The sequence below is a fragment of the Syngnathus scovelli genome, chromosome 14, assembly GCF_024217435.2.
Source record: "Syngnathus scovelli strain Florida chromosome 14, RoL_Ssco_1.2, whole genome shotgun sequence".
NCBI classification, from domain to species: Eukaryota; Metazoa; Chordata; class Actinopteri; order Syngnathiformes; family Syngnathidae; genus Syngnathus; species Syngnathus scovelli.
In genome coordinates, this window is record NC_090860.1 from 13,695,201 (window position 1) to 13,709,752 (window position 14,552).

The 14,552-nt window shown below is 44.2% G+C and overlaps 1 protein-coding gene and 1 long non-coding RNA gene across 4 annotated transcripts in view; one reads left to right on the forward strand and one right to left on the reverse strand.

Annotated features, from left to right (window-relative positions):
• Positions 1–539: 539 nt before the first annotated feature.
• Positions 540–14,552, reverse strand: part of runx3 (RUNX family transcription factor 3) — a 36,211-nt gene continuing 22,198 nt past the window's right edge. The window contains exons 6-8 of one of the 3 annotated variants that reach the window (XM_049739924.2): positions 12,473–12,616; positions 6,920–6,994; positions 540–3,056 (exon numbers count right to left, since the gene is read on the reverse strand). In XM_049739924.2, the coding sequence (XP_049595881.1) occupies positions 2,587–3,056; positions 6,920–6,994; positions 12,473–12,616 (689 nt within the window). In that variant the 3' untranslated portion in view covers positions 540–2,586. Of the gene's footprint in view, positions 3,057–6,919; positions 6,998–12,472; positions 12,617–14,552 lie in introns of all 3 variants that reach the window. The other 2 variants (XM_049739923.1, XM_049739925.2) reach the window with 2 other exon arrangements.
• LOC125980596 (uncharacterized) lies at positions 8,777–10,514 on the forward strand. Its single transcript, XR_007485681.1, has 2 exons — positions 8,777–10,317; positions 10,421–10,514. It is a non-coding gene; the product is annotated as an uncharacterized lncRNA (long non-coding RNA).

Sequence of the window (14,552 nt, forward strand, 5' to 3'; positions counted from 1 at the left end):
CGTAACGAGGCGGGCTGGTAATTAAAGGTTTGCTGGAAATGCCGTTTGTTATGGAGGTGTTGGCCGTGAATGCAATGTCACTTTATGCGTACGTGAATAAAAGCAATATAATTAGCTTGAGTTAAAATGTGCTGGCATGAAATTGCGCTCTATTAACCTTAATGATGTTTTTAGTTTATGCTCAGCCAATGTTCTGGTATCTGTTTCTGCACGAGAATTCTACCCCCTGTCATCGTGTTGAACATTTTTCCTTCAAACACCTTCCTGTGTTCAATTATATGAGGCCTCACAAGCCAGACATGGCAGCATTAAGTTTCAATATTTTACCTATTGCTGCTTGGTATTGTTTTAAGAGCTATGAAAATAATACTGAAGAATGTGTCCATTAAGACGGATCCAAAAAATGAACTTGGGTGGGATTTTCCTCAAAGTGGGTGGTGGACCGTAATCACTTGTCAAAATATTACAGAATAACAAAAAAAATTAAATAAATATATATATGAATTTTATATATAAATTAAGATGGTCTGAGAAAGAAATTGTAACACATTAGTTTTAATTACAGTTATTAAAAACTACATTATCTGCAAACTTTACAAGCACTCATATGGAAACATGAATGATATTAATACATACAGGAATTCTTTAAATTAACATCAGATGTACATGCTTTGAGCATAAAAACAGAGAAAGCAACTTAAGGTTTTTGGTACATTGAAAAAAACAAAAAAAGGGAATTCTTTTAAAAAGAAACAAACAAACTTTTAATCCGATATACATTAAAATACAATTCACTGGTACAATTTGGCTTCCTAGTTTTAAGATGACAAGACTTACCACACATTTTAGCCGTCATTTACTATTTTTTACACATATCCCCCCCATTTTTTTTTGGTTTCCTGTAGCTGCATGATTGTTTTTTACAATAAAAGTCTTCAACCACATTAAAAAGGGGAGTTTTCTCTTCAGCACAAGGAGACAGGAATGAGTAAAAGGAATAAGGCCGTGAATGACTTCCAACAAGTACCCAAAATCAGATGGGCTAACTTTTTCTCCAAATTAGACGCATGGTGGCGGAACAAGGTCTACTTCATTTTTTTGACCCACTACAGTCACGTTAAGGAAGAGCTTCTTTTAGCTCGATACCTGATACACAGAAGATGATCCTGTGTGGGCGTATGAAATAGTGCCAGAGTCAAGAGCCCCTGGCACCACTGATCAGTAAATTAGTCCAAAAGCAACATTGAGGGCTCGAAGAACTTCAAAGTTCTTACAGATTACCCAGAACAAAGGGCTTGTGAGCAGTTAACAGCTTTCTTCTTTGGCATAATTGCCGCTGGTGTCGGTAAGAAGATACCGCCGTGGCCCGCCCGCCCGCCCCCGTGATGCCGCTATGTACATGGAAGTTACATTAGGAGCTGTGCATGTATGCAACCAGCAAATATGTACACAAATACACACACGCAAAAAAAGAATAGGATTGGGCGGGTATTATTGGAATAGTGCAAAAATTAGGCAGATGGCTTATTAAGCGCAGGAAAGATAAAATTCAAATTTGGGAAATTTAAAGGATAAAAAAGGCTTGAGCGATCCATCTCACTAACAAAGTCTGTTGGGCGTGGTTCGTCGAAAATAAAGATTTTTAGTGCATCAAAGCTACATTGGAAAACGAAATAATAACATTAAAGCTTCGTTGTTTTTTTTTTCTCATAATTTAGTTGCAATATATTACACGAATTCCAAATGTATATACTTAACGACAAAACATGATATGCATATACTGTAAAAAATATATAGATATAAAAAGAGGAACGACGAAGAGAAATGCTTTAAGGAAGAGGGGGGATACGCGCACATTTCCTTACAATTTGGCTCAAATAAATATCAAAAAGTAAACCGTGTCATCCAGTTGCAAAACACCAGACTTTTTTTCTTTCATGGAAAAAAAATGCCTGAATAAAAGGCAAAGGCTTATTCCTGCACAAACTAAAAGAAAAATCCAACTCTCCTCTGTACATGCCTCCAAACATTGTCCATCATTTTTGCTCCAACTCGATTCAATGACGACGTCACAGCAGAGGATGTCCATTGTGCCCGAGCCGACCTGCATACAGCATCACCGAGGTGTCCATTTGGGTAATAAATTAGGAGCAATTGTGCATTGCTCAAGATGCAACCCGGAGGTGTTATTTGACAGTTTTGCATAATTCCAAATGGAAGCTTAGAAAGACTGATTGCTACAGCAGTGCAGCCAAGCCTTGGAGGGATGTCTGAGTCACTCGCGGGGCAAACATTCAGTCTGGTTGCTCTCCTCCACCCATGAGGGCTGACTCAGCCTGAAGAGTCTGTCCACTATATGGCTTCTCTCAACTCATATGGCTTTTGATAGGCTTAAAGGGTACATATGTTAGCACAGTGCAAAAATTCACGCAGAGTTTACAAAATACATCAGCGGTCCAAAGTCTTAATAAGCGAGTGCTATGGAAATAAAAGACAAACATGCATCATGTATCTTTTTTTTTTTTTGGGGGGCTTTTTTTTTCAGTGTTCAGAATTTTGTTCATCTTCACTTTTCTACCCTTCAAGTCAGTAGGGCCTCCAGACGGATTCATCCAGACGGCCCGAGGCGCTCATGGCCGTGGGGGAATTGCTGTGGCTGCCGTCGGCCTCCACGCCGTCGCTCTGGTTGTTCAGGCCCGGGTTCATCAGGTTGTTGGCTCCGCCGGCGCCCGAGGCCCCTGAGCAAGAGAGGAGACGGGTAGGGGAGCGTTCGCCCCCGGCGTTTGCCACCATGGAGAACTGGTAGGACCCAGATCCTGTGCCGTAATACAAGTAGGAGTTGGATTGGAAGTTCTGGCTCTGGTTGTTTGAGTAAGGAGGCGGCAGGTAGGTGTGGTATCGAGACGGAGCCGACATGCTGAGGCCGCTGATGCCGGTGCTGGAAGTGTTGGTGGAGTAAGGGAAAGCCCCTGGGTAATGAATACGGGGGTCTGAGAAGCGGGGGTCGGTCAGCGGGGACGGGAACGTGGTCCTCTGCTGGAAGAGATCCGTTGCCCCTGTTGGCGCAAACACGGAAACGGATTTAGAAAAGGAGACGAGACGTCAAAGATATTGGCAGTGAATGAGTTAAAATAACATTAGTTGCCTAAAAAAAATCATTGTGTGCTGTCAGCTGGTTAAAACTAAATGTTTTGTGTGGGCAAAATTGATACAGGAACACAATGAATGATGTATTCTTGGCAATCATCTTCATCTTCCCACAGTCTCATAAAGATGAAGGAACCTAAGCAGGCCCACCTAACGCTCTTCTAAAAACTCAAGGCATTCTATCTTTGTCCGCACAATGAAAAGAACCTTTGTCAAGCCCCACGATGGGCGCTTTTGTATAAACAAGACAACTTTGTTGTGTAACTCATCATAAATCGTACTCAAGAGGCAGACGTGAAGACAATAAAGGCAAAAAGGAAAAAAAGACCAGAACAAAGAAAGCATCTTGGCAATATCGTATAAATGAATGTGTCTCGTCGTCAAAGGAGGTGTCCTGCCATAACCTCGGAAAATTGCAATGTAACTTAACACATGCTAGCAAAAACGATGACAAAAAGGCGTTGTTTGGCCTTCTGATATCATCTCAGCTCCTATAGAAGCAAGCACATGGCTCTGCCTGACTTGTCGAGTGTGTTCCCTTGTCAAGCTGCCCGACAGTGACACATTTTGGACGGAGGCAATATGGCCATAAGCCATAACCGTAAACGCCCTCAATCCAGTTCATCATAGAAACTTCCTCATACCTGCTGACACCTGCTGCTTACACACACACACACACACACACACACACACACACACACCCGAGCGAGTCCATTAGTTGAGCCGCTTTCATGTGCCCAACATGCCCACATGACTGCAAGTGTAAAATATGGATTTGGATGGCAGCAGAAAAAAAAAAAGGGATCTTGTATCAGTGAAGCAAGCAGTTGCATGCAACAGCCCTGAGGGGGGAAAATGCCAAACTTGCGTGCCACAGTCTTGTTCAAATGTCTTTTCCCTATGTCTGGGGAACCGGGGTCCATTTTCAACTTCAAAAAAAATATATATTTCTTTGCACTTTCCACTGGTCCTGCTGTGTGCTTTTTTTGGGCTTCTTTTTGGGGGTGTCGAGGGGTGGCTGTTTCTTTTTCCAGAGTCTACCAGGCGCTGGAGTTGATATCTGATTTCACGCAAGGAAAATTGGAGCCTTCAGCTGCTGCGGATTCGGGCGAAGCCGAGTCGGCGCACTAATTCCTACCGGACTCCCGAAAGAACTCTGTCTGTCTCTTTCTGTCTGTCTCTCTTCATCTTCTTGAGTCTGTGCTATTTTTAGGTCTCAGGGTGCAGAGAGGGGAGGGGTCCCCGCGGCCCGTGGCGGCGGCGGCGGCGGCGCGGCCCACCTCGCGCTTGATTGGAGTTGGGGGAAACGTGTTGGCTAAACTGCGGTGGGGATCCGACTCCTGTGTTCTTTCAGGGGAAACTCGACTGGACACGTATCACAACATCTTAATGGGCTTGTGCAGTCTCAAAGCTCTTGGCCGGAGGCCAAGCGGAGCTCGCTACCACCCAAAACGCTCAGCGGTACAGTAGCTCCCTCTAGAGGAAAGGGTTACATAAACTGTTTAGTAAATGAGAAGCAAAAAGATTGTCTGTTTTCTCTCGCCCGCCGCATACTTTCCTGCCCCCACCCATTCATCCACCCATCCTAAGTACAGGCTTCGCTGTTGCGGCTGTGGTAAGTGTGGTGTATCGTTGGCAGAGAAAAAGCGAGACTAGTAGTAGCTGCTTGTAACCTCTGCATCCCCAAACCACACATGATCTCCATTAAGGCTCATCTGAAATGTGTTTGCAAGGACAGGAGAGGAGATGGACCCCAGAGGGCTCACTTGGCACAGTCCAAAGTCTGTGATGTTCACAGGCTACAAAGCGAGTAGCGGGGAACCAGAACTCTTTTTTTTTTTTTTTTTTTTTACAAGAACACAGTGTTCCGTTGCTCCTCTCCCTCTGAAGCGTAGCGCCACACACTTATTTCATTCTGGGGTGGAGTCCTTCGTCTCATTTTTGCTTTGCTTTAAAAAGACCACTCGTCCACAGTGAAGTGTGGAACCCAGATCGGATTGACTCATTTGCTTATGGGGGGGGGGGGAACGGGATTTCGGTTCTTGTTAACACAAGGGCAGTGTCTGGGCACAACTGTCTTTGTGCACGCAGGAGGTGATTATTAAAGAGGAGATGCAAATCCAAATGCTCACCTGTGAAATGTTTACATAAGCTGGATGCAAACCGTGACGGCCAGCAAACAAGCAATGTTGCTTCAGGCAAATTAGCAAAGGGAAACAAAATGGACTCAAGCGGGAATCATCTTTTTCCTCATACTTTCCATGACATATGATGACATATATTCCGTACTGCGCTGAGGTTAGAATAAAGTTTGCTCAAGCTTCCGTCTGAGGTTAACAGGTTTACTTTGAATAACTGGTTTAGGTAACTAGTACCGTAAAATGAATGTTGATAACTGGGTGTGAATGGCACAGGAGAGCCATCTCCAATTGTTTATTGAAGTCGTGGCCAATGAATCACGTAGAATGCAAATGACTTTCCAACTTTCGCGTGTCAACATGCTTCACGTCGGCGGAAACGTTTTTGCTTATGCTTTTCTGGTTTAAAAAAAAGCAAAGGCATAGTCATTTTCAATCTGGGGCAATGGCTGTTCAAAAACATGACAATGTTTGTTAGTTCGAAACGGATCAAAGGCAAAGCAGTGTCACTGGGTCAACGTACAAATCATTGTAATCGTCGCCTTTGCGTGCGCTCGTATCGATGACTCAGCGCACGTTGTGTGGCATGCTGCTTTGTGGTAGGTCGGGGACAAATGGGAGAATAAGAGGGCTGTTTGACAACTGAGACAACCCAAATTGCCAAGAAACAAATGAAAGAAAGGAGTGGGAGGGAGGGAAAGATGAAGATGAAGAAAGTTAAGCAGGGTGGTGGCGTCCTAGGAATGTTCCGAGCTGTTTGAGAGCCCTACGGGCAAAATGAAACAGACTTCAAAATTGTCAGAATGGCACACCCTGCGTCGTGCCCGCATTCGCGCTACTGTCTCCACTGTAATTTACCATTATTCCTTTGCCTATTTTAAAAGTCAGACAGAATACAAATTTATTTTAAAATCTCTGTTTTGTTAGGTGCTGCTTCTGGGCTTTGCAAACAGACCTGCTTCTCACCATCTACCACTAGCCTGAAGTCATTTGACTACTATTTACTGTCATTTCTGTACTATAAAATTACTATAAAATTCGGGGAAAATCCTGATTTGTTCATATATAACCCGCACAGGACTATAAATTTGATTTATGAAAAATCTATAGAGAAGCTGCATTGGACTATAAGCCGTAGAGTTCAAATCTTGTGCAAAAAGTAGCGGCTTATAGTCCGGAAAATACAGTAGTTGGCTTTCACCCCGTGACCACACGAGCATGGGCTTATATAGAGCATGGGTGTCAAACTCAAGGCCCGGGGGCCAGATGCGGCCCATCACATCATTTTATGTGACAAATTATGGATCAAATTCATGTGTCAATAATAAAATTGAAAACTACAGATACTGCCAGCTATTTCTATTACCATTCCATTTTTACTCATCTCTGATTTCAATGCTAGTTCTTCATCAGTGTAGCTTATACTATATAAGGCGTTGACAGTCATAATGGCCCTCCGAAGGAAACTATGAGTACGGCCCGCGACACAAATGAGTTTGACACCCCGGTGATATACGTACAACAGACAAAATACATGACGTTATTTCAATTCACATGAAGTCTGGAAAAGCCATCCTTCTTGTGAGCAAAATGGAAAAAAGTCTTAGCCATGTCAGAGCTTGGCAAGGTCTTACCTGGCCATGGTCTGAGGTCCTCCTCCACCTTGCATGTCTTCAGAGAAGGGGTGTCTATCTGATCTTGCCACAGGGCTGCTGAAAAACACAAATTGCATCAACATTACATAAGTATATTTTGGCATGCAGAAGGATGTGTGGTGGTGTATGTGCAGGGTGAGGAAGTCAGCACCTGAGTCATATAAATAAATCTAGCCCCCCCCCCCCTCGAAAAAAATCATGACAGACCCGTCAAACTGTCTTGGCATGTGGAGATGTGTCTTCCTGTCACAGGCTGGCCTCTGCTGACTGAGCAGTAGGCAGTGACGGCTGATTTTCTCACCAGAGTGAGAAGCAGCCTTGGAGAAAACATGCCTGATGGCTGCTTGGCAGATATTTTGGGGTCTTGCAGACCAGACAATGATGGGGCAGTGGAGACTTGTGAAAGGCACCAGGAACAGCAACGCAGCCAGTAAAGCTGTCAAGAAGCAGGTGGAGGATGGGCTGGCCCAGCGCGTGGGACCCTACTTCACACTCAGCGACCACACCGCAAAAGGGCTGACATAAACAGGCTCTGTTTGCGCTTGGTCTGAAATGATGCACTTGACTCAAGTCCGCTTGGGCTGATGTTCCATGGACCGATGAATAACAAGTTTTGAAAATAAGAATAAAAATTGCTACTTTGTGCAATGAAGACAATTTGTCATTTTAATATTGACACGTGACCATTTGTCTTTCCGGGCCACGTAAAATGACGTGGTGGGCCGTATCTGCCCCCTCCCCCCGGGCCTTGAGTTTGACACCTACGCTCTAAAGGAAAATGATTCATAATGATGTTCACCTATAGCCACACTGGGCTCAACATGTGTAAGATCCACGCTTCCCCTCCACTTCCTCTGCAAAGGACCAAATCAGCACTCAGTCCCCGAGAGGTCCTGCACTATGGCTCACAATGGCAAATTCTTACATATAAATGGTCTTATTCAGACTGGCTTGCAAGCAGCTGGTGTGATTTGCTCAAGAAAATAAACATTTCCTTCAAATATTTTGATTGGCCAGCAGACAACATCAATACCAGACGCACAGATTACCCCTGTTAATAAAAAAGGCCCACCCCTGGGTGGAGCTGGGTGGGGGGGCTGTAAATGGGAACGAGGCGGCTCGATTGCTAATAGCCAGCTTCTCCTATTGAGGACATAAATAAACACTTTTTGAAGTTTACGTGCAGTGGCCAGGAAGAGCCAAAATGGCGTCCGTCCTCATGACTCCGGCTTGCGCGACGCCTCTCAGATGTTTGACGAAATGAAGCGTGTCATTGAGAAACATTCAAAGCGGGTCCTTGTGCTGGTTTCCTGTTTCACTTAGGCCTTAGGCGTCGCAACAGCGAGAGAATGCGAGAGCGTGAGCCAGCGAGAACCAAAGACGCCAACCAGAAGAGAGAGAATAGAGAGCGTGCTGGAGACGTGAGGAACATGGCCTTGGCTGGGCTACGTTGGACATTTGATATGTCTTTTGAGCCCGCACTTATAACGTGAGCAAAAACAAACACATGGGCTGAAAATTTGCAAGTTCTTTTAGAGGTCTTGTCAACCCCCCGCACTTCCTCTCTCTCTCTCTCTCTCCCCCCAGACTCAATAGAGACTGTTCATGGGCGCGCGTGGAGTTTCTATAATTGCAGAAACTGGGCCGAAGCCTGATGTGAAATTATAACTTATCCAAACAATAGTGGCCGGTGAAGTACAACTAGCTTTCACTTCTCCTTTCTTTTTTTTTTTTTCTACACATCTAACCTGTTTTTCTTGAAATATTTTCATTTCGAAGTATTCCTTTCAGGGTCAAAAAGAAAAGCTAACCACAAGAGAAGCTTACAGGCACCATAACAAATAAAGCTCATGGCGGCCATTGACATATTGTATAAATAGTGTCGTGTTTTAAGGACTAGTTTTGGTTGCGTTGGCCTCAAAGGGTTGGACTTCCTGCTGAGGTTTGGCACCCATCTTTGGCCACACTTTTAAGTCCACGCCGTAGATGGCTGACGGTGAAAATTTCCTGTCTCGCTTATGCACCTAATTGGCTGATCATGTCACTCTGGATGTGGGAATTACTCCCGTGCTCTTGGCTGTGATGCTAGTAGAGCGCCACCTCCGAGCTGGGGGGCCAGTCCACTTGTTTATGTGGAGTAAACACTGTGGTCACTGTGGACTAGGCTGCTTCTCCATCAAACAGGATTTTCTCCAAGCCAGTCCAGCTCGGGCTTACAGAACAAGAAGGCACAGCTGCAGCAGAACAGGAGGAAGTCCGGGAATGTGCCCCAAGTCTCATTAATGGGGCAAAAGAATCTGGGCCGTCAAGGTTGAGTACATCAACAAATTGAGGTTGATCATTCCGTGGCTGATTTTATCAAGTGACTTGATGGCAGAAGGTATCTGCTTTGCTTCCTCTTGTAAAAATGTGTTTAAAAGAACTCTTGAGTGTGTCACGTGACGTGCCAGTGCACGCTGGGCCGGCAACTTCACTCGGCCACACCCCTTTCGTTACCGTAATGTCTGTCACCTGCTCCTGCTCGTTGTCTCATGTATTTAAACCCTGCCCGTGTTCCTTTTGTCGGGTTTTTGCCCCGGTTTGGTTTGGAGGCTCACGGTCAGAATTTTATCCTTGTCCAAGTCGGTCGGTTGGTCGTTATGTCTGTCTGTCTGTTTGCTGGCCGTGAGTCTCTATCCCGTCTGTGTGGTCGGTTCCCTACCTGCCTCCCTTCCAACTCCCTTTCCCTTCAAAAAAACCCCGCCCGGTTCAAACTGCATTTGGTCACCCTGGCTCAACTCATTCCTGACACAGTGATCGTTCGAGGCTGTGCCAAAAATGGGTTGAGTTTGGTTTTAGCATGAAGGGCAATCTTTTCTAATATAATGTATTATAACTTTTGTTTCTGTTCATTTAAGACAGGGGTGTCAAACTCATTTTTGTATTGATACATGAAGTCAAATTTGTCTTTCCGGGCCCCATAAAATGATGTGATGGGCCGTATCTGGCCCCGAGCCTTGAGTTTGACACCGTGATTTGATCTCTGTTCAAAATCTTCAAAAGATTTTTAAACCTTTATTGTTGCTCTTTATGTGACGCAAGATGGCGAGGTCACAGATATTTACTCAAGGATTAACATTGTCTAGGAAGGAAGACAGCAAATTACCACCCGCAGACAATCTAGAATAACAATTTAGATCTATTGCGCGTCAGTTCTGCTTGACTGCACGAGTCAAACCGTGGATTTCAAACCGCACACGCAAATACACTCCCATCGTAGTTTGCTGGGAATGAGCGACATGTCTAGCAGGCTTACCTGTAACCACAAAAGAACAAAAACAAGCAGTGAAGGCAACAACGTCTGCCAAAGTGCCGGAATCCTGTCACTGCATGCACAGGTAATCATCTCTTAATTACTCCGTCTGTCTGGGACTCTTGTGAAGAATTTGCATTACTGACAAACTGTGTATGTATATGTCTAATTTTTTTTTTTTTTTTCAGCAGGCCTGTGGGGCGTTTTGTGTGTGCGATACACACATGACAAAAGTGAGCCAATCATTCAGACGAGCGAGATTAAAAATACTGCATCAGCAAATTACAACAGTTTGGTCTGTTTATATGTAAACACCTTATTTAATGAGTTTGATGAAAACAGTGGTCTTTATGTTTGAACTTGTAGAACTGCTGCCTGTGCACGATTCCTTCACGTGCACTCCAAAGTATCAAACCTCTGTCATGTTCACCCCCCCACTTTTTTGCTATGCAAGATAACCAACGCGAGACAGGTTGTTGATTTGGACCAAACCCATTTCAGAGGCGTAACTGGCCAATTGCGGGACCCAAAGTGTGAAGTTTCACACCCAAGACTTTGATTTTAATTATCTTAATGAAGCGCTTGGGCGAGTTCTGTATTTATGAACTACCGTGGCAGTGTGAAAGTGTTTGTAGACAAGGTAGGAGGCCGCAGAGTCTTTGAATGTATTATTATGCAGCACTCGCCCTCTGGTATGCCTTCATGGCATTAATACCACTTATTAAGGCGTGTGGGTTTTCCAGCCGATCCCTTTCTTTGTCTTAATCACACACGCCTCTCCTAAATGGCCTCCAGCCATTGGCAACGCTAAAGCCTTTACCCACCCTAGCAGGCTCTAATGATGATAATGACTTGTCTGCTCAAAGTGTACATAGGGCGCATGTGTCGGTTGCAACATCACGACGCTCGCAAGCCTCTCCGCGAGACTTATGCTTTAATTCCTCAACTAATTACGTGCAGGGCAAAAAAAGTGTCAGTCACTCCTGTGTACCAGACCTTGAGCAATTCCTATCATGACACTGAAAATGTAGATTTAGAGAGCTTGGGTAAGCTGTCATGAGGGGGTTCATCAGTCAGTAAAAAAGGGAATTATTATTATTACAGCCAGGAACTTGTAATTGTAAAAATAAACAATTTTCCACTTGTACAATTCACAATAATGTACACATTAAGTGCCAAAGTATGACATTGAATCTAAATGCATAAATGGAATTTACAAGAAAAATAAATACATTATGCAATACAAGTCTTTTTTCTCCATAGACATGATTAAGTTAGAATTAAATATCAGTTTAATTTTTTTTTTTTTTTTTACTGTCAGTTCTCCAGTTGTAGATCTGTGTCAATAAAAATAAATAAAAAAAATAAAAAAATATATATATTTATGTCCCTAGGTTATATGTCATACTCTGGTGCTTATGTGAAGTGGAGCAAATCGTATTTTCACGATAACAAGTTGCTGTCTGTTTGCATCTTTTCTGTACAGTACAGGCTGTGCAAAGGATCTGATTTACAATCAACAATAAGTTGGGGACATGTGGGAGCTGTATAAAAGTCCCTGTGTTATCCTTAGTCAGCTGCTAGATCCTGTAGAACCTACAGTGTAGGTCCATTCTGGTGACTCAGTGCTGGGTAAGCTGAGCCCAAGGCCAAACAGTGGTGAATGGCTGTGATACACACTGATAATCCTGCACCCACGCATGGTCCCGAGCTCACAAACAACCACCCCCAAACGCAGCAACATGCTGATACCAAGGTAATGAGATTCATTAGCAGTCATGAGAACTAAAGAGTGGGCGGGAAGAGGAGGGCAGCAAACGGCATGTGTGTGTGTGTGTGTTTAGTCTGCGTGAGTCCAGACGTGGAATCTTGTTAAAAAGTCTTCTGACATATGACAGAGAGTCATCTTCACCCACGCAGCTGTTGACAGTGTATGCACACATCGCACCACCTAAGTCTGAGTCCGAGTCCACTACCCCCCCGTTCCAGTATTCAGCCAGTCTGAGAGTGACGTGATTGCCAAGGTAGCGGGCAGCTGCTACATTCCTGAGGCTGTCGTGTGTGGAGTGCAGAGGCCAAGTTCTACACCCACGCCAAGTTTGGGGCTGGCGGCACCTGGCCGCAAAAAACTGCACGCTGTGGGGCCTTGGACCCACCAACGCGGGGCATGTGGGGACAGAGCTGACACGGACTTCCCTTTGCTGATAAAAGATCCCGCTGAACGTGTGACAATTGCTCACCTGGTGCGCTGCTGAGGTGGCTCTGCGGAAGGGGCCGAGGATTATTGTTCCCCGGACCTATTCGCATGGTTCGCTGGTAGCGCTCGATCTCTGAAAGCCTGTCTGAAAATTGCTTCTGAGAATCTTCCATCTTCACTCTGTGCCCTGAAAATAAGCAACGGTGATAAAATGTTATTCTACCGATCGCATTTAGAAAAAAAAGGCTCTTGTTATTTGACCTCAGGCAAAAAAAAAAAAAAAAAAATCAACAAGTAATATGAGCTTAGCAATGATTTAGACTGCTTCCCACTTTATTTCACTCAGTCACATTATTCAAGGGGCCAACAAAATCCTGTTTTCAACCTCCGAGTGCAAAATATTATTGGCCTTGAAATGCATGGGCCAGACATACCCAAACTGCACCTGCGAGCGTGTCATCCACAGATAACACCGGTAAAAAATCATTCCCTGACAAATGTTATTTTCCGTGAATCGCCAGACGAAGAAATATTGAACAAACACAAATCCAGTTTGGACCGACACAGCACTTAGTCATCGGGAAAATCCCGGATGGAGTGAGATGCTGTCATCACTATTTTGTCTTTAATGAGAGCATGAGCTCATATTTAGCGACCTTCCTCATCACTTTGTCTTTTATTGTTAACAATGGAGAAAAAAAAAAAATTCTCCTCGCGGCTTTTATGTGGACACACATGTCCGCTTACACACACACACACACACACTTTACATTTATCTGGACACACCTTAAATGTCCGAGTCCGGATGAGGCTTATTCCCTCTAATGGGAGGAAGAGATTTTAATGTAACGCGCCAAAACTGTGTGTGTGTGAAGCGGCATGTATACATTCTGTGGTTTTCTCATTGGCATCTCTGCAGACTACCCTAATGTGAAGTAATGGCTGGATTTGAATATTTTATCACTATATAAAGGGGGCAAGGCAGACGGACCAATATGGATTTTGCCCGTCCTTTCTCTCCCCTGACCCATGGGCAATATATCTTCACTTGGAGGCTGACCCATGGGTAAAGTTTCCTCTCGTTTACCGCTCTGTCCATTTGGTCGTGCCCACCGCATCCCCTCCATCCCGACCGACAATATAGAAATCTCAAGCCTCCGAGAAGACACACACTTTTGTGTTGATATCTGAAGTACATGCTGAGCATCTTTGCAACATCAGCTCCAACAAAGAGTGTGTGTGTGTGTGTGTGAAAATGAAAGACACGCTAATGACTCATCTGTTTGAGCAGACACAGCAGTTGTGTTTGTTTTTTTGGGATGTTATTCCACCCACCAGGCCAGCCTGTGCCATTCCCCGGGAACACACACTCTGATACGCTACATGGACAAAATGATGGGCAGCTAGAACAGCTTCCCATCCCCTGGAAATATTTATCATTATTTTTTGATCATTTAACGAACATTGTGAGCCCAATCAAGTTGTTCCACCCGAAAAGCATCCAACCGATGCGTTTATGAGCCTTGCTTTGTGCACGACGGCACAAAAAAGGGCCTTCCCCAAACAGCAAAAACGGAAGCGTGATATTGCCCAAGAAGGTTTTGCTATGATGAAGAGATAAGGATTATGATTCAAAGAAATTCAGATGAGGAAGACATGGCGAGATAATGCTTTGCACATCTGGCTCACAGTCGAGAGGGGGAAGAAAAAAGATTAACGCACATAAAAAAAAGCTTGTTTTGCAATAAATAATAAAAAATAGTTAATTAAATTAGAAAAATTAATATTAAATATATATATTTAAAAAATATCAATAAATCATTAAATTAGGCTCAAACCTTTTTTGACCCAATTTGGTACGGTCCACTTCTGTTTTGAACCGCAATAGAGAGAAGGAATGAAAGTTAGATCCCCCTCCTCCTCTTTCCCCCTCTCACACACACACACATATTATGACACACACGCACAAACATGCACACACACACTCAGTCAGTCCGCCACACTGAGGCTACTGTCTGGTCTGGGGGCTGCCAGGGGAGGAAAGCCTCCAAATATAGCCCCCTATATGTGTCCTTGTGTAGTTATTAAGAGATTTACACCACCTCAAAAGGATCAGGTCAGGG